This window comes from Azolla caroliniana, unplaced genomic scaffold (assembly GCF_043228905.1).
Source record: "Azolla caroliniana isolate FFs.n. ecotype wild unplaced genomic scaffold, voAzoCaro1.0.p SCAF_550, whole genome shotgun sequence".
NCBI classification, from domain to species: domain Eukaryota; kingdom Viridiplantae; phylum Streptophyta; class Polypodiopsida; order Salviniales; family Salviniaceae; genus Azolla; species Azolla caroliniana.
The window spans coordinates 1-20,991 of NW_028230985.1; the positions used below are offsets into that span (position 1 = coordinate 1).

A 20,991-nucleotide genomic window follows, 5' to 3' on the forward strand; every position below is an offset into this window, starting at 1 on the left:
AAGCTCAAAAGGTCCGGGAAATTTGGATGTTGATTGCAGGCTTCACCCTATGGTATGTATGGAAAGCACGTTTCCTAAAGGTCTTCCAAGATCTGGTATGCCCTCCAGAGGAAGTGATCATGGATATATGGTTCGCGATTATTAGGTGCTTGTGAGGCAAATTGGACGAGGTTTGCGGTCACTGCAACGATGTGTTCACTGCCCATTTGCACTTTTGGCAAAAATGGCAGAACACACCCATGGTGATGCAACGAGGAACTGGCATGAGGTGGTGCTACCAGCCCCCACGCTGGCTATTTCCTACTCACCTCCCACTTGTCATAGAAAGGATGCCACGATGGAATGTAGGGGGTTGAACTCATGACCTCCTGGTCTTATTGGGCAACCTTATCAATCAAGCTACATCCATCTATGCATTATTGTATTATATAAGATTCAACTTATTACATTGTAGGTTAATCACTAGAACTTTCAAGATACTTCTAGAGAATGCATCTTCATGCGCTCTCTAGAAGTTTCCTAGGTTACATGCATACCTCCACATTCTTGTATAAATACTTGGGTGCACCTTGATTACAATTAAGGTGAACAACACCAATTACGGAAGCATAATATCAGTTCTTGTTCTCTTGTCTATATTCTCTCTCTCTCTCTTAGTATTTAGCTTCATCTACTCGTCCGTGATAGTTTGTTCACCTTCATTCTTCTTGCTACCATGTCCGACTTTGTTAACAACTTAAACCAAGTAATGGCAACCTTGGAACAACTTCAACTAGAAAATGAAATCCTTTGTGGATCTTTACGAGAGCTTCAAAATGGCAAATCCAACAACCCCCCACCCGCCGAGCCTCACCCTTCGTCAGCACCAAGCCCAACCCCTTCCTCTTCCCATCCATATGTTCTTGAACCTAGTGTCAGCCTACCCGACAAATTCAACGGCTCGAGGGTGCATCTTCGCGGCTTCATCAATCAAATTCGGGTTATCATCTATTTTCAACCCCAACATTATGCTAGATATTTCTCTCAGGTCGGCCTCGTTGGCACCCTTCTCTCTGGACCGGCACAAGCGTGGTTTGCGCCATTGATTGAGACCTCATCCCCACTCTTAGACAACTTCCTTTCCTTCCTTGAAGAGTTTGAAGCCACATTCGGGAGAGACAGACCAATGACGAACGACACTCACGAAGCTCTATTCCTTACAACAAGGCTCCCATCCGGCCTCCATCTATGCTTCAAAGTTTCGTCAGATTGCGTGCGATGTTAGCTGGGATGACCAAACCTTACACGACCATTTTCGTCGAGGCCTCCGAAACGATGTCAAGACTCTTCTCTTAAACTTTTTGGAGCCCACATCGTTGTCTCAAGTAATCTCCCAAGACGTTCAATGTGATAATCATCTTTTTGAGCTTCGATAGGAGGAACATGGGACTCGAGGATTTCAGTCTTCCTCCCACAACGCTCACATCACAAGGTCATATGTACCAATTTCACCAACAACGCCACGGTTGCCATCCTCCAATGATACTCATACCCAGATGGAGATCGACCCCCATACCCCAATGGAGATCGACCATGCTTGGTTCCAACCATTAACCGATGCCCAACGACGACATCGACGCGACAATGGCCTCTGCCTCTATTGTCATACCCCCGGCCATGTCATCCGCCATTACCCAGTGTGAAGCCCTCATCATCAATCCTACCGTGCACGTCTTGCGGAGGTTTCTTGACAACAAGAAAACGACCAAGTCCGGCTGCAGTAGGAGCCATGCCGTTGGATGCTTCCTATTACCCTACTTCTCCGTGCTCCTACAATTCAGTTACACCAGCAGGAGGTTTTACTTTGCAAGTAAGTCTTTATTTTGGGTCTACTTCAATACAATCCCATGCCTTCCTCGATTCTGGTGCATCTACTTGTTTCATTGATATCTTGTTCGTCCAAGCACATAATATCCCCACCGTCCGCACAACACAACCCATATCCGTTGAAGCTATTGACAGACGGGTTCTCTCTTCGAGGGCGGTTACCGAAGCCACTGTCCCATTGGTACTTCAAGTAGGGTCCCACCATGAGGTGTTAATGTTCTACCTCATTGTAACCCCTTGACATCCGATTGTTTTAGGGCTATCTTGGTTGGAAACACACAATCCGACGATGGATTGGTTCAACCGTTCCATCACTTTTTCATAGACACCAATGCAGGGTCACGACTCCCCACACTGTTACTTGTGTGGGGGTTGCTTTCAGCTTGGTTGCGCATTCTTCCGATTTCAACTCAGTCTCCAACACTGTTGATTCCGTTGTGGCTTGTCGAGACTCGTGGGTAGGAGAGAGTGAGAGCGAGAGCGAGAGCGGAAGAGAGAGGGTGTGTGTGTGCGTGAGAGAGTGAGAGAGAGTGAGAGAGATAAGACTTGAAATAGAAATGAGATTATATTATGGTGAAACAAGATTACAATGAGTAGGCTAAGGGCTAAAGATTGGTGTTGAACCGAATGAGTTGAAAGGAATGTATGGACACTTATTTATAGATCCTTATGGAGTATTCTAGAATGTTCTAGAATATTTTAGATTTTTATGATAACAAATATAATCATGAAATATTAAAGGATGTTCTAGAATATTCTAATATCTCGTAATAACTAAAAATATAATTATTATAATCACACAACATTTATGTTATTTCAATGGTTAAGGGTTCAACACATAGACCAAGAAGTGACATTATCCCCCCTTTCGATGACGAGTTCCACGAGTCGGAAGACAAGAGTTTGGACTTGGTTTATGGGGATATTTGTCATGAAATGCAACAACCATGTCGGAGGCATTAGCAAGATGCTCAACATGCTCCCTTGTTCGATCATTAGGTGTATAACCTAACCAATCAACCAAATAATATAGTTTGTTGCAGATGATCTTGGAGTCAAGAATGGCAGTAACCTCATATTTAGAGCCATTGGAAACTTCGATTGGAGGTGGGGGAGGTGTAAGACGTCCCGAAATAGATCTTGTTGTGTAGGGCTCCAAAAGTGAAACATGGAAGACCGGGTGAAGACGCATATGAGGAGGGAGATCAAGACGAAATGTCACATCATTGATGTTACCAGAGATCACATATGGGCCGAAACGTTGATAATCCAATTTGTAGCAAGGTCAGGTGGTTTTAATGCTACCTTCTAAGAGCCATACACGATCTCCTACTTGAAACGTAGTCGATGAATCACGCTGATGATGATCAACAATCTTCTTTTGAGTGTTTTGGGCATCACATAAATGATGCAAAAGTATATCCTGAACTTCTTAGAGTCGAGTGAGTTGATCTTCAGCAGTTGGGTTTTGCGGGAGTTCAGGATGTTCAAGCATCGTCCAATGAGGATGGTACCCAATGTTAGCGAAAAATGGGGAATATCCAGTAGAAGAATGTTCGGAGTTGTTATAAGCAAATTCCACCAAATGTAATAAATCCACTCAATCATCTTGTTGATAGTTGACAAAACAACGTAGATATTGTTCGACTGTTTGGTTGGTGCGCTCACTCTGCCCATTAGTCTTTGGATGGTAGCCGGAAGAGACTTTACAAGAAGTATGTAAGAGTTTGAACATGTGCCGCCAAAATTTCGAGATGAATTGGGGACCCCGATCACTGATAACATCATCTGGAAGACCATGATGGCGAAACACCTCCCGCATGAGTAAATCGGTTGTCTCTTGACTAGTAATGGTCTTCGTGCATGGAAGGAAATGCGTCATCTTCGTAAAACAATCGACTACCATGAGAATAGAATCAAATCCCTTGGAAGGTGGAAGATCTGTAATAAAGTCCAAGGAAATAGATTTCCATGGGCTCTTTGGAATAGGCATTGGCTGTAATACGCCATATGGATGATGTCGAGGCTTTTTTGATCGACAACATGTATCACAACTACGAACATAATCCGTAACAAAATGGCGAAGCCGTGGCCACCAATATCGGTTAGAAATCAACTCAAAAGTCTTATAGATGCCGAAATGTCTAACCATTAGCGTGTCATGACATTGTTGCACGACTTTGAGTCGAGAAGGACCGTCAAGCACATACAAGAGAGTTTGTCGAAAAAGCAAACCATCATGCCAATTGAACTAGGTGTAGTCTAGACAAGGATTTTGAGATTGGGAGCTGGAAGCACAATCTGGGATAATATGTCTCAAAACCTCTCGGGCGAATGCATCAGTCGCAATCTGCTCCCGAATGGAATCAAGAAGCCTTGAATCTCCCGGTGTGTTGATAGTATGTATTGCCATTACTCGTAGACGATGAGGACCTAAGAGGATTTGCTTTTGACTTTCAAATACAGCCTCTCCTGGTTGAAGTTCCATATACGAACGTCGAGACAAAGCATCTGCTTTTCCTTGTTGAATCCCAGGGCAATATAGAATTACAAAATCAAAACGAGGTAAGAATTGCACCCAACGAGCTTGTCGACAATTCAAGACTCGAGCACTTTGGAAGTATGTTAGATTTTTGTGATCATTGTAGACAATAATCTGTTGAGAAAAACCCTGCAAAAAATGACGCCATTGTTGAAAAGAATCCACAATTGCAAGAAACTCTTTGTCGTGAATCTCATAGTTGATTTCCGCAGTTTCAAATTTCCGTGAGTGAAAAGCCACAGGGTGCAATTCTCCATCTTCGCCAATCTGGGATAGTACGCTTCTGAGTGCGAAATCAGATGCATCAGTTTCAAGTATAAAGCACCTCATTGGATCGACATGCATTAAAATTGGTGCAGATGTAAACGCTTGCTTTAAACCCTCAAATGCAGAGTTCGCATCTATACCCCATACAAATGGTTGATTCTTGCAAGTTAGTTGAGTGAGGGGCAATACAGTCTTTGAATAATCTTTGATGAACTTGCGATAAAAGTTTGCGAACCCCAAAAAACATTGTACATCTCGCACAAACTGTGGTTTTTGCCAATCCAAAATTGTTTGAACCTTTGATGGATCCATAGAGATGCCATTTGAAGAGACTATGTACCCCAAAAATTCCACTTGAGACTGGTCGAAACTACACTTCTCCAATTTTGCATAGAGACCATATTCTTGTAACCGTTGCAAAACTTGGCGAACATGTATCTAATGCTCCTCTTGAGTTTTTGAGTAGATCAAGATATCATCCAAGTAAACTATGATGAAGATATTGAGGAAGTCTCGAAAAATGTCATTCTCCATATGTTGGAAAACTGTTGGTGCATTCGTGAGACCAAATGGCATCATTGTATACTCAAAATGACCATAGCGAGTGCGGAACGCGGTCTTCCATTCATCCCCAGGACGAATTCGAACAAGGTTGTAGGCACCTCGAAGATCTAACTTTGTGAAATACTTTGCACCCATGGAGGCTCTTTTCCTGGTTGCAAATCAATCGGGCAATCATATGGTCGATGCTCTGGTAATCTATTAGCCTTCACCTTATCGAACACATCGGAGAATTCTATGTACTTCTTTGGTAATTGGGACCCCAATTCTTGTGAGCTAGATGAGGGAGTTGCTAAAACCGCAAACACCATCATGTCTTCCTTCCTTCCATCCTCTCGTAACTGATGTATAGAGATTGTTGTAATCGTGTGCAATCCTAGATCCATTGTTGGAGTTTCAAGAGACTCGGACTGTACTGTGACCTCTTCAATAGTTCTTTTTCTCCAATCAATAGTTGGGTTGTGTAACTCAAACCAAGGAAGACCAAGAACTAGAGAGTGCTCTGTACTACTAATGATGTTGAATGAGATGATACTAGCCAAATTACTTAGGACTACACGAATTGGTTCAGACTCTTCGACTATATCACCTGATGCTATAGGGCGACCATCGATGACTCCTATAGCTACTAGGTTCGGGAGCTTGTTCAAGATGATGTCTTGGGTCAATGCAAACTCGTGATCCATGAAACAAGAATTGGCTCCAGAATCTAGGAGGGCAGAGGCTAGGACTCGATGACCTGTAGATGTGCTAAGCTCAACTTGTGTAGAAAAAACTCTAATAACTTGATTTGATGAAATGGAACCACAACTAGGTACTAACTCTACATATCTAGGATGGTCCAACCAAATGGCTCCTATTTTGGTTGGACTTATTCATTTAACACATCCTCTAATTGGCTCAAGACATCAAATCTATTCTCATGGCATGGGTTATTAGGCTTAATAGTTAAGTTATTAGAATTGATAGTATAACTCGAGGTAGGGTTGTCATATGCACTTACTTGGTAAACTTGACGTCTAGGTTTATGTGGACAATTCACAGCAATATGTTCTGGACCACCACAATAGAGGCATAGGCGATGCGCCCGACGTCGTTGTTTCTTAGCATTTGATAAAGGCCCTCGACATTGTGTTGACTCTATTTCCATCAAAGTGGGATCATCCCTCGTAATGGGTCTGGGAACTTGTGGCGGTGTTGCGACTATTGAAGCATACGTCTGTTCTGGTTGGTGGCGTAGCATTTGTTGACGTTCAGAACATCACTCAAATAGGTGATTATCACATCACACAGCTCGACTAATGGCCTTTGTAAGAGACTTTGGATCTTCGTGGAAAGTAAGAAGAAGATCTTTGACATCGTTACCCAAACCCTGACGAAATTGATCCATTAAGGCTGCCTCATCCCAAGGTATCTCACATGCTAAGAGACGGAAATGTGTTGCGTAGGCTGAAACGGGACGATCTCCTTGTCAGAGTCTTCGAATCTTGTTTATTGCCATTCTAGTGCTATCAGTGTCTCCAAAACTAGCTTGAAACTCTTTAACGAATGCCTCGAAATCCTCCAACAATGGTGATTTCTTCTCTAGAAGTGGTGCAAACCATGCTAATGATGTACCACTTAGCAAGGTTCCTATTAATCCCACATGAGCAGCATCAGTTGGGTGTCCATTGGGATGTAACTGAATCACCAAGCGGACTTGATTCAGGAAACCTCGAAACAAAGATCGGGTACCATCAAACTTGGCAGGGAGGCTAATATTTGGTTCCCTTGGGGAGTTTTGAACCCCCGCCGCTTGTTCTCGTAATGTTAATATAGTAGCCTCGAGTTGATGAACCCGTTGTGATAACTCCTCATATTGATGAGCTTTCTTGGTACTCACTTGTTGTAAATCCCCGAGTAGCCTATGATTTTCTTGCTCTAATGCCACAAACTTAGTTGTGAGCATGTCGAGCTTAGAAAGGACACGCATATACTCTTGCTTGCTCACAGATTCCATAACTAAGGGGGGGAAATAAAGAAGGGAAAAGAAGAAAGCTTGCTAGGGTTATTGGAAAAGGAAACAGAAAGATTCGGTTCAAACTGTCGAGACTCGTGGGTAGGAGATAGAGCGAGAGCGAGAGTGATAGCGAAAGAGAGAGGGTGTGTGTGTGCATGAGAGAGAGTGAGAGAGATAAGACTTGAAATAGAAATGAGATTATATTATGATGAAACAAGATTACAATGAGTAGGCTAAGGGCTAAAGACTGGTGTTGAACCGAATTAGTTGAAATGAATGTATGGACACTTATTTATAGATCCTTATGGAGTATTCTAGAATGTTCTAGAATATTTTAGATTTTTATAATAACAAATATAACCATGAAATATTAAAGGATGTTCTAGAATAATCTAGAATGTTCTAGAATATTCTAATATATCGTAATAACTAAAAATATAATTATAATAATCACATAACATATATGTTATTTCAATGGTTAAGGGTTCAACACATAGACCAAGAAGTCATGGGTTCGATTCTTGATAAGCCAAAATGTTGTCTTCATGACATGGCTGATTCCAACTTGGTCGCTTCTGTGCCATGGGACATCTTTGTTCCTATCATCAATTTGCCCGCAAGATGTAGCGACTTTTTGGATATGTTCGAAAAGTGAAATGCGAACAGGTTACCGACACATCGCCCCTAAGATTGCCCAATCGAACTCCAAGATGGTGCGCATCCACCATTTGGGCCCATCTATGGGCTATCTGAACCCGAAGTTGACGCTCTTCATGTGCGGAATAACGCTCAGCAAAAACCGAGTCTTAAACTCAATGGAAGAACAAAATAGAAATGGAAGAACACTTACACAAACAATAGAGAGGACACTGGATGTTTATGTGGAAAACCCTAAATGGGAAAAAAAACCACGGGAGGCCACAAACTCCAACTACCACTATGAGAAGAAGGGTACAAGGAGAGACTCAGAGGCAACGACCTCGAGCTCTATACCTTCCCCAACCGGCAGTAACAACAGAAAGACTTGAATTTGTATCTCTCTTTCTCTCTCTCTCTCTCTCTCTGCAACCTCTGTACAACAATATATCGACACACACATAAAGTCATTGCCCTAAGTCCTATTTATACTTATATGACTTTAGGACTATTTACAAATGTGGCCATGACAGGCACACTAGAAACATATTTACATATATGTTCCTGGATCCTGTTCACACTAGATTCGCCCTATCCGAATCTCATCCGAAGGGACTGAATTCCCAACAAACCCCCCCTTCACTCTGGCATGGGATGCCTTGTCAATCTGATTCGTCTCTTGCACATGCCTAGCTTGTCAGTCGATAGCACCTTGGTCAGCATGTCCGACCCGTTCTCCTCAGTATGGATCTTCCTCAGCAAGAAATCTTTATCTTCTACCTTCTCCCGGAGCTAGTGATATCACCTTTGGATGTGCTTCGCTCGAGAGTAGTATGTTACGTTCTTCGCAAGGTGAATGGGCTTTGACTGTCACAGTAGAGCCGGCATTCCTCATGCCGGATCCCTAGCTCTCCCATAAAGTCCTTCATCCAGATTACCTCTTTGTCAGCTTCTACAACCGCCATGTACGATGCTTCCATTGTCGATAGTGCAACGGACTTCTGCAACCTCGGCTGCCACGATACGGCTCCCCCTGCATATGTTATTACATATCTGGAAGTTGAACAATTGGTATCCGCATCAGCCGACATATCCGAATCCTTGAATACTTCAAGTTGGGGTTTTCCATAGCCGAATCGGAGGCACATACTCGAGGTGACTTTCAAGTACCAGAGTATCCACGTGACCGCGGTCCAATGTTCTCTTCCCGAATTGCTCATGAACCGACTGACCACTCCGACAACATATCTGATATCCGGTCGGGTACACACCATTGCGTACATCAAGCTTCCGACGGTAGAGGCATATGGTATCTTCATCATCTTTGATTTCTCTGTCTTGTTCTTCGGACTTTGCTTTCTGGACAACTTGCAGTTTGTCGGAAGTGTCGATCCGACCGACTTAGCATCCGACATGCTGAACCTTTGAAGCACCTTTGTCATGTACTTTTCCTATGACAGCCACAAATGCTTCTTCGACCGGTCCCAAACTATGTGCATCCCTAGGATCTATCTCGTCGAACCCATATCTTTCATTGCGATGACTGGCTCAAAGCCTTCTTCAGCATTCTGATCTTGATATGGTCTCATCTGACGATCAGCATGTTGTCCACATATAGCAATAGTATCAAGAAGTCTCCTCCATCAAACTTCTTCACAAATACGCAGTGGTCGGCTTGCATCTTGTGGTATCCTTGGTCGGTCATGAAGGAGTCGAACTTTCGGTACCATTGCCCAGGAGCTTGTTTTAGTCCGTATAAGCTCTTCTTCAATCGGCATACCATGTGCTCATTCCCTTTCTTGACGAATCCTTTCGGTTGTTGCATGTAGATCTCTTCTTCGAGGTCGCCATGTAGGAACGTCGTCTTGACATCTAGTTGCTCTACCTTGAGGTCCATGTTTGCCGCTATGCTCAACACCGTCTAAATGGATGTCATCTTCACTACCAGGACAAACATCTCATCGAAGTCCACTCCTTTCTTATGTTGGAAGCCCTTCACCACAATGCGAGCCTTATACCTTGGTGGATTTCTGGAGTCTCCCGATTTTAGCTTGTACACCCACTTGTTCCGGAGCGCTCTCTTTCCTTTCGGCAGCTCTGTCAATTCATATGTGTGGTTCTCATGTAGGGAATCCATCTCATCCTACATGACACTTAACCACTTGCGGCTGTGGGTGTCTCTCTTGGCTCCTTCGAAGCTTTCCGACTCCCCCTCGTCGGTCAACAACACATGCTCTACATCGGAAATCTCCAGGGGGGCTCTTCTCCTCCTGAGAGGATATCTCCTTCCTTAGCCTTTGGCCACCGGTTCCTTCGTTTGTTCTTCATCCGAATCCAATTCGGTATATATTGTGAACTGCACATAAGCACATGCACACCACAATATCATGCAAAAAACAATTTAGTTTATGTGAATAGATGAAGAAAAACTTCCATTAAATTTGTATGAAAAACTTTAGTAATTTGTAAGCATTATATCGAGCCGTCTCTAAGAGTTAAGAGTGCCAAGTGAATGCCATGAGGTGTAACTTGTGTGCCTACAACTACAAACTTGTGATGTAAAAAATGAACACATTTAAATTAAGGTGTTGAATTCAATACTACTATTAGGGACCCTTAAATGTAAATGAATTATAAGGTGAGTACATACCCTAAAACTAAATGTCGAAACACTAAAGAAGAAAGAACGAAGAAGTGGAAAACAAAAAAGAAAGAAGGAAAAGAAGAAAAAAAGAAGTTAAAAGAAAAAGTTTTTGAACTCTACAACTATCACAATCTTAAGAACTATAACCACTAGGCCATTCACTTTCAATGATAATATTTTGTGTACTTTATTACTTTTAATTTTTTGAAGTCAGACACGAGAAAACTTTGAGTGGGGCTCCTCGTAACAGACACCGCCTGCCGTGAGCTTTTTATCCACATCGGACAGTGCAAATCAGTTGAGCGACGAGCGACATCTTTAATATTTGGTACTAGTAACGAGCGACATCTTTAATATTTGGTACTAGTATGTATGTACATATGTACGTATGCTTAAGTTAGACATGAGAGAGAGAGAGAGAGAGAGAGTATGTATGTATGTATGTATGTAATAATGTATGTATGTATGTACATATATGCTTGTCTCTCTCCTCCTCTGTTCTCCTCCTCCTGTGTGTGTTGTGTGTGTGTAGAAGTAGTAGTAGTAGCTCAGAGACAGAAATCCGCAGACAGAGAGAGAGAGAGAGAGAAATGAAGATCGAGCGCTTCTCTCCACGCCTGGTCTTCCCCCTCACCCCTTCCCCTCACCCTGCCCACCATATCCCTCTCAGCAGCTCCGACCTGGCTGTCCCCCGAGTCCATGTGGAGGTCATCTATGCCTTCTCCTCTCCACCTCCTTCAGGACATGCCTCCTCGCCTAGTAGTAGTATAGAAACCGGTCTGGCGGAGGTGCTGTGCTCGTATCGGGAATGGGCGGGCCGCCTCGACTTGGGCCACCCCCGCCCATCCATTGTACTCAACGATGCCGGGGCCCTCTTCCTCGAAGCCTCGGCCGATGGGCCCCTCTCTGAGTTATCTCCTTCCTTCCAACCTTCGCGCCTCCTCCTCGACCTCGTCCCCGTGAATCGAGGCTCCCCTCATCTCCTCCTTGTCCAGGTAAGAACAAAAAGAACAACAATCAACCTATAGGCTACCCTCTCCCTTCTCTCTTGTTGGATATTTTACCTGTATACCCCCACACTTCCCGCCCATGATTCAATTCCCCCCTCCTTGTTGATTTTATACATACATCTTGGATACTTGATTTTATACATACATACACACACATATGTATATGTATATGTATATGTATATGTATATGTATATGTATAGATAGATCCTGGTTGTTTCAGTTTTTTGGCTTGTACTCAGCACTGTCTCGATACTTGCTTGTGGGACCTTTAGGGTTCGGGGATCCTCGCAATTAGCCTAATGTCAGACCTTGGTGTTGCTTGATTGTTTTCCTTGGGTTTGGATCTGGCTGTGTTCATTGAACAATTACACTTGAAGGACTTCTTTAGCTTCGACAAGAAGCGAAGGTACTTAGCCTCTTGGGCATATTTCTGATGTTTGAAATCTTGATGGTCTAGATACCTGTAATTTGTCAGGGTATCTTGTGAGTGGCAAAACGTTCCAACTAATTCAGAATGAAGGTAGGTTATATACCATACCACTACCTCTAAATTTGTCAAGGTGTCTTGTGAGTGGCGAAAAGCGCAACTAATTCAGAATGAAGGTAGGTTTTTTAACCTTACTTATAGCACACCAAGTCCTTATGTCATGATATACCATACCATTCTAGGCACATTGTTAGATTTGGATCTCATCGTATGGATGAAGAGGATTGAATTCCTTTTGTATATGTAGGTGACAACATTTACTTGTGGTGGAATGACTTTGGGTATAGCTCGACATCACCAAGTTGCCGATGGGGAGGCAGCAAGTGAATTCATGAATGCGTGGGGACGTACAGTTCGAGGCGTGCTAGTGCCTGTGTCAACACCACCATTGCATGATCGCTCGGCACTCATGCCACGAGACCCTCCCATGCCTATGTTTGATCACATTGAATATAAGAAACTGCCTCCTAAGTCGGACCCAGATTCAACTACCCAAGAGTACCCCGAACTCAGCATCAACAAGATCAATTTTAGCATAGAAATGCTCAAGAAAATCAAGGTGCAAGCTTCAAAAGGGGCTAGCGAAGGCGTTTTCTACTCCACCTTCGTGAGCTTGTTGGCACATTTGTGGCGGTGCATCACGAAATCACGCGGATTGGAAGATGACGACGAGTGTGAAACGAAGGCGCTTGTGGCTGTGAACGTGAGGAAACGGATTGATCCTCCTCTTCCCGAGGGTTATTTCGGTAATGCAATGTGCCATACAAGCCCCCATACCACAATCAAAAACTTATTGGAGCAACCTCTCTCATTCGCAGCTAGTATTATAAATGCTTCCATAAAGAATATTACAAGTGACTACGTTCGTTCCGCGCTTGATTTCATCGAACTCCAACAAAAGAGCCATGTCGATGAAGCACCGGATGTATGCCGTCATCTTCATGTGCATCACCTCCCACACCGTGGCCTCGATCTTGTCCGGTCTCTTGTCCCCGAACTGAACCGGCAACCAAAGATCTTTAACCACCAGCATATCCCTCATCTTTGACTTCCACACTGAGTAGTTGGAGCCGGTGAGCTTGAACATGCCGCCAAAAGATTCTTCCATTTTCTGTGTTGTTCGCTCTGATATCAGTTTGAAGAGAAATGCGCGGAATATCGCTTGGCCGCAACTGAGTAGTAAATCACTTCTATAAGAATCAAACACAAAAATGGGAAGGGGAGTGTACACAAAAAAAATGACGCAGGATATTTACGTGGAAAACCCTATTAGGGAAAAACCACGGGTGCCCATAGATTCCAAACTATCACTATGAAGAGAAGGGGTACAATCAGAGACTTGGAGGCAACGACTTGGCTCTGTTTCTTCGCATTGATGAGGTTACAACAGAGTATATGTTTGTATCTCTCTCTCATTGTACAACGGTTACCACAACATGAACACAACTACACTAAAGTGATTGTCGTAAGTCATATTTATACTTATATGAACTGAGGACTATTTCCAAATATAGCCTCAATGGGCTTACTCAGAAACATATTTACAAATATGTCTTCTACATCCGGTTCTCACCGGGTCTTCTACATCCGGTTCTCAAGATCCCATCTGGAGGGACCGAAATCCCAATAAGAAGAACGTAACCATGGTCTTCCCAACAGAATTGGATATGCTCCCGGATCATCTAATGCGATTACCACCGCAAAGATGTCAAAGTGATGGCCTCCGACGACAATTCCTTATTTCCGAATTAACCCAAGGGGCCTGATGGAACGGGTGTTTGCCATACAGAGCCAGAAGGGCCATGCTTCCCAATCTATAATGCCCAGTCGAGTACACGTGCTTGTGCTAATTACGTTTTCGTCGGACCCCCCATCGACGATGCCACCAATTTAATCGACGGGTTACTACTACTGGGTTGGTACTAGACTCTGCAAAATTGTCCAATACATCTAATCTGGTTGTGCCTCGTAAACAATTCTACACCACTTGTCGGAATCGTGGGACGAAGCGGAGGAGCTTATCCATGGTCAACGTTATTTTATAGTCTGCACAATGCTTGCCATATGGGGTGCGGTGCTAATGCGTTATCGTTCGTCTGTGAGCAGGTGTTTGTTGATTCTTGTTTCATATGCTCCGCATTCACCACATTTGCTACCCAAGACTGGGCTTTTTTGTGTATCTCATCTTGTTCTGCACATTCTGTGTTTTTCTCCTGTTGTCGTGCCGTGACCTGCTCGATTTCTGTCGTGATTGTATTGATGGCTAGTTCCTTACCTTTGCAACGTGGACACTGCGTCGCGTAATGGTCGGGCTGCTGGCATGTGAAACAATGTACGCTTGACTCGCCTCTCTCTAATATTGATGTTGTATTTGTTTCTTCCGATGCGGCTTGCTCTTCCTGGGGTTGTTGAATTGGCTTGTTATTCTAGGGTTGTTGACGATATTCTTGGTGCAGCACAGGGCGTTGTTCGTCTTTTGAGCTCTCCTCATAACGGCGTTGGTCCCTAGGCGGACGATTGTTACCATTTGGATGAGGTCCGTTGAGTCCTCCGCGATTGTGAGTGGGCCGTTGATTGTCGTAGTGATGCCCCTAGCGATTATAACGGTTGGTCTTTTGGTACTCTTCCTCTTCCGTTGTTGTTATGGTGGTGACAGTATTGACGCTCCGTTCTTTGACAGAATCGATGTTCCTCTTCTTGGGGCAATGCCTACCGTAGCGATGCCATGGACACTCCTTCATTTTCCTCCTCTAACTCAAGCTGTAATGCTCGCTCGATGACCATATCCGACATCTCCCCTTTCACACTGTGCATGTTCAGTGTCGTCCGGATAGGCCGTCTTAGGGGCGCCAAAAACATTTCTTAGGCCTCTTCGTCCGTCGGGGCCCGTTTAAGGTTCCGTCATAGACTCTAGAAACACAATTTGAAATCCGCTACGGATTGTATGGGATGTTTCTTGATGGTATAGAACTGCCTGATTATTTCACGTTGTGGCACCCTCCGATGAAAAAAACGCAAGAACGCCGATTGCAATTGGTTGAAGGTTGTGATTGCTACCAGATTCATGTGGGAATGCTAGCACGTAGCCCGACTGTCCAAAGTTAACCCGAACTCGGCGATCTTCGAAGAGTGACCTTCCACATCTGGAAACCACTGCGCAATGTGATTAGCATTCTAGACATTTAGGAATGATCGTATGTGGCTCGCAACATCGGTTTCTCCGTTAAAACGGGGCTACGAGAAAGTGAATCTGGTCACGATGGTGACGGTAGGCCAACAAAGGCTACCTACCCCATGGTGTGGGCTATTGTGGCATTTGTTCGCACTACTTTGATAGTGTGGCTATAAGACTTTGTGATCGAAGTTGTTCTATTTTGTGAGCGTGGAGTGTACCGTATACTCTTGGAAAGAGGAGGTATGGTTGTTGAGGCAGTGTTTTCCCGTAGCGCATTCTTCTGTCTGTCTAGTGATGGATCTAGTTAGTGGTCGATCTTGTCGCGTAGGTTCTTTGATATGTCAGTGACTAGACCTCCATTCCTTGCTTGCTCGGCTGTGAGAATTCACAGACCACCAGGCGTGCCAAAAGTTTTACCGGTTAGGAACACAAGCTACCCTGAGTCCTTCGGGGTAACTTACAAGGTGATTGTGGTGCAAGGGAATATAGATGTGTAGTGCGTGATCAGTAGGCCGTAAGGAGGAGATGGCTACAACCTAGCCTCCTTAGGGCATAGTACCCAACGCGTCCTTACTTTGTGTTAACTGTAACACAGTCTTGTACAGAGAACGAGACACGGAAACAAGATACCAATCAACCAATGGACAGGACACCAAGATCAGAGAAGATAAACTATATTAAAACTTCACTCTTAGAATATGCTAGCTATTACAATGGTCTCTCGCCCTTTATATATATAGGTTCTCTAATCAGTTACGCTCCCTACGTACGACTGTTACACGCATTAATTTTAACGCTCCTAATATAATACTCTATAGCTCATGTGTTATATCCGGCGGTGACAATTCTGGCGGACAACATAGGCCCGATCTCTTGCCTTGGATCTTGTCCCTCGGAGCTGGGACTCTGTGTGTTGTCCTCTACCGGACCCGACTCGTCCCCTTGTTGCTCCGCATCGCTTCTCTTCTAACGTCGTAGGCAATTGTCGGCGGGTTCTTCCTCCGCCTCCTCCTCTTGGGTTCCGATGTTAATTCTTTGAGCCAAGGTGGGTGGATCTCGCTCTTGCCAACGTAGTTTAATTTTAAGAGGCTTTACTAGTGGTTCTACCGGGGCCTCGGTCTTTGCCTACCGCTTCCAGCTGCCCGCTATTCCTTTTTCTTTTGTGCCGATACTCCCTCTGTCCAACCCGGACTGTGGTTGGTGAGGAGTTGTTGCTGCTTCAACGGCTTGCTTGGAATTGCATCCGCTACTCGGGCCCGCTTCTTCGCCTTTATTGTCGGCACTAGTGGTGCGAGGAGGGTGAGCCATTGGACCACCGCCGTCCATACTTTCTTGCCATCCACTACGGATTGGATGGCCACTCATAGAGAATCGGCGATGATTGCTGACCGGTCCTCTTTCACCCCTTCGTATGTTGCGATGATGAACCCGACTCTATGCTTAGGCATTGCCGGGAGTCGGGGGTGCACGAACCCGTACTCGTGGAGCACACGAGCTACTTCTCGGAACAAGGCGTCATCACTGCCCTATGTCCGATACGCTTTGTTGGCAAGGGAGTACTCGTCAAAGAACTTTCTTAGTGTCTCTGGAGAAGGATTGTCAATAGAGTAGAGCCCTCCCTCTAGCAATCTTATTAGGGCTCGGGTAGCCTCCTCTGTTATTTCCTCTAGGTCGATCTTCTTTGCGACCTTTTCCGGTTCTTCGTGGGGAGGTGCTTCTGCTATCCGGCAATAACCCTCCAATCCATGATGTGTAAACCAATTCTTGGCAGTCTCGGAGAGCGCCATGGGCTCCAGTGTGTCCTCTTCTTCAGTGGCGGTTGTAAGCTTTGGGGTGTCTGCGGTAGTGTCTTGTTCGCCTAATCACCTGTATCCGCCTTTGTGTGCTAAGTGCTTTGTGTTCGCGACATGAGAGAGACTCTGTAAAGCAGATGTTTTGTGTTCCTATCTTGCCGCCTTTTCCTGATTCCCACGCATGCACGTTGTGTACTATTATAGAAGTTGTACCCCACGTGGTGCGCTTTAAATACCTGACGTCACGTTGTTTCATGGTGTCCGTTCATTTACTACCACTCTTTCTCATGCTTTTCTTTTTCTTTTTCTTTTCTAAGGACACGTGTTATTCCTTTTCCATCGTATCCGGCAACACCAGATCCGTAGTAGGTTCCTCTGGGTTGCCGTCTATCCGAATACTGCTTCCGGTTCCTGCTCCATCCTCTGTTTGTTTGAATGGGTTCCCGTTTACCCACTTCTCCTAGATTTTGCGAGCCAGTGTTCCTAGCTGATACGACCCTTTGAACTCATGTGTTATCCAGTACAGTCCGGTCCACCAAAACCGTAACTTTCTTGGCATCTTGCCCATACGGGTCTGAAACACCAGAACCGGCTTCTCGATTTTGAACATTTTCTCATTTCCCTTTCAGTGCCGGTCGACAAACGCTTTCCGTCATCGTTGCTCGAGCTCTAACTGCAGAACGCTAGCTATCCAGAGCTCTTCTAGTTCATACAATGTCGCTAGCTGGATTTTTTCTGATTCCTTCTCACTTCACCTTTCCCAGACTTGAATCCGCAAACTTGGAATTTGAAACTCCATCAGCATTTCCGTTTCGAATCCGAAAGCTAACTGGAATGGTGTTGTCCGGATACTCGTCTTGTAAGCAATTCGGTAAGCCCAGAGCGCACTCTGTAGTTTCGTGTCCCAGTCGGTCCGGTTTTCATTAACTATTTTTCGAAGAATATTCTACAAGGTCTTGTTGGTGGATTCGGCCAATCCGTTGGCCTGCGGATAATATGGTGTACTCCGTTTGTGCACCATCGCATAAAATGATGTTAAGCTGTCCACCACTTGTCAGGGGAAGTGTCCACCTTGATCACTGATTAGTTCGATTGGACATCCGTAACGACACTAGATGTAGTCGTATAGGAACTTGGTCGTTGACGTCGCGGTATTGTCCTTCAGTGCCTTTGCTTCAATCCACTTTGTGCAGTAGTCCATTGCCACATTAATTTGCCGGTTTCCAGTTCTTATTGTCGGAGGCTTAAAGGGTCCGACAAAGTCCAATCCCCATTTTTGAAACGGCTCTAGTGATAACCCTAGCTGATGTGGCATCCTCGCTTGCTCTGTCGGTTGGCCCATTCATTGACATAAGTCGCATTCCTTTGCATCTCGCATCGACTCCTTCAGTGTTGTAGGCCACCATAATCTGCTTTATCATATCTTCATTGCTGTTGCATCTCCAATGTAGTGTCCTCCAATGACTCCACAGTGAGCTTCCCGTAAAATTGTGTCCTTTTCATCGCTCCGGATTGCTCTTCGCTATATACCATCCGCTTCCTTGTGGTACAATGTATCCTGGAATAAACAAAAGAGCCAACCTTGTACCGCCAACTATTTCCGCCCGTCTCGGTTTAACTCTTTCAGACGTAGTCCGGTGCTGAGGAAGTGATGCATATTCATCAGTAATTTGTCCTCCTCGGCGATTGTCCTGGCGATCGTGTTTTCTACTGTTACCCTAAACAGTTGCGCGTCCGGTAGTTCGTCGCGGACTCCGTCACCTACCTCTCTAGATTCTAACTGACTGAAGTAATCCGCTACTGCATGTTGTACTCCCGATCTGTGGTAGATTTCAAATTTGAACTCCTGTAGAAGCAACGTCCATCGTGCTAGTTTGCCGGTTAACGATGATTTGGAGACCAAGTACAACAATGTCGAATGATCCACATGGAATAAGAATTTCTGTCCCAGCAAGTAATGATGGTACTTCGTTATAGTATATACCATTCCCAATGCTTCCCTTTCCATTGTCGAATAATTCCGTTCTGCCTAGGAGAGCTTCTGACTGGTGTAGTAAACTGGCCAGTACCACTTTGGTTCGGTGAGGTACATAAGAACATTGCCAATCGCAATATCAGATGCATCCACAAACACATGAAATTCCTTTGACCAATCTGAGGGTTGTACCACCAGTGCCTGGGATAGCATTACTTTGAGCGCATGGTATGCCCTATCCTCTAGTTCCATCCATTGAAAGGGTGTCCAGTGTACGACTGCATGTAGTGGTGTCCCAAGGTCGGCCAAGTATCGGAGCATCCGGCTATGCCACCGGATCTGTCCTAAATACCAGCTTAAAGCTTTGGCGATCGTCGGTGAAGGTGCTTCCAAATGGATCTAACTTTATCTAGGTTTGCTGCGATCCTATCCTTACTAACCATATGACCTAGTAGTGTGCTGCTGGTTACCCCGAATACGCATTTCGCCGGATTCAGACTTAGTCAGTAACCTCTGCATTTTTCCAGGCATAACCGAAGATGGTCAAGTTGTTCTCCTTTCTTGCTATACACCGCAAAGTCATCTAAAAACACCTGCATAAACAATGGGGTAAACTCCCCGAAAATTTCCATGATGATTCATTGGAACATTGTTGGTGCCATCTTTAGTCTGAACATCATCACGACCGCTATGAAGACTCACCATTCAGTTACGTTCGCTGTTATCTCCTGGCCGTCAGGGTGCATCCTGATTTGGTTATACCCGTTGAATCCGTCAAGGAAACTATACACCTTGTGACCTACCACCACATCCAAGACTCCATCCGTAAATGGAAGTGAAAATCCATTGGTGACAGTGACAACGTTTAATTTCCGGTAATCTACACAGACCCGTATTTTTCCGTTTTTCATAAGTACGACCACAATCAGGCTTAAAGGTGAAACCGACCTGCAACAACTTATCGATCTCCTCCACCTTAGCCGCATAATTCGAATTCATCCGGTAACATCTCTGTGCTACCAATTTCGCATCCTTGCTCAAATGGATCTGGTGCTCATACAATTGTGGGTCCTGTCCCCGCATATCCTCATATGACCACACAAATACATCCCGAAATTTTTTCAATAATGTTACCATTCCGATTTCTCCTCCGGTGGCATTTCTTTGGCCACATGTACCGGTCTTGTTTCTTCCCCAATTCCTAAATTCACTTCTTCCAACTGTGATGCTTTCACACGTTGTGATACCGCCATCTCCCGCTCTAGGGCTTCTTGTGCTTGGCGCAGTTCCCGAATTGCGTCCGGATCCGGCTCCTCACCGGCATCGTCCAGGTGCACGATATATGGGGAGACAGCTTCGACAATGTCTACTTTTAACGAAGGGACTATCTTAGGGTTCTCCTCGAGGTATCGATCTACTTCTTCATCAGCAAGCGCTTCCAGCATGTTCACGCTTTTGGCATACACCTCCTTGCTTGGGCCTGCACAGGTTTGTGTTGGTACTCTCACCTTAGTTTTGCCTCTTCGGAACGTAATATTGTTCTTCTACCAGTTTTGTTTAATATGAGCAGTACGTAACCATGGTCGTCCCAGCAACAGAGGATATGCTCCTTCATGTTTAACTGGAGAACCACCGCAAAAATCCGGAAGGCATGGCCTCCAATTGTCACTTCCAAGTCCCAAATCAATCCGGCCAGTCGTACTGATTTGGTGTCCGCAATCCAGAGCCAAAACGGGCATGGTTCCCATTCCTAGATTCCGAGAGTGTCACATGTTCATAGGCTTATTACATTTACTCCCGATCCACCATCAACAATTGTCCCCGGTACATCTCGTCCTTTGATGATGGCGGTGATTGTTGGACTGCTCGTGTCGACCGCTACCGGTCCCTCTTCCGAATTTGAGAAGAACGCCGGAGCTGGTGCGGAACTTGGTGAGGCCAATGCTGATTTTAACCCATCGTTGAATTGGAGCACTAATTGCAGCAACCGACCTAGGGGTAGCATGATCTGGCATTCTTGTAGTGCCTACCATGT

General features: G+C 44.8%; 1 protein-coding gene across 1 annotated transcript; it reads left to right on the forward strand.

The window, feature by feature from the left end:
• Positions 1-11,055: 11,055 nt before the first annotated feature.
• LOC147847974 (agmatine hydroxycinnamoyltransferase 1-like) lies at positions 11,056-12,938 on the forward strand (the record flags this gene model as incomplete). Its single annotated transcript, XM_087338708.1, has 2 exons — positions 11,056-11,510; positions 12,261-12,938. Coding segments are annotated over exons 1-2 (1,083 nt in total), but the record flags the coding sequence as incomplete, so codon positions are not given.
• Between the last annotated feature and the right edge of the window lie 8,053 nt (positions 12,939-20,991).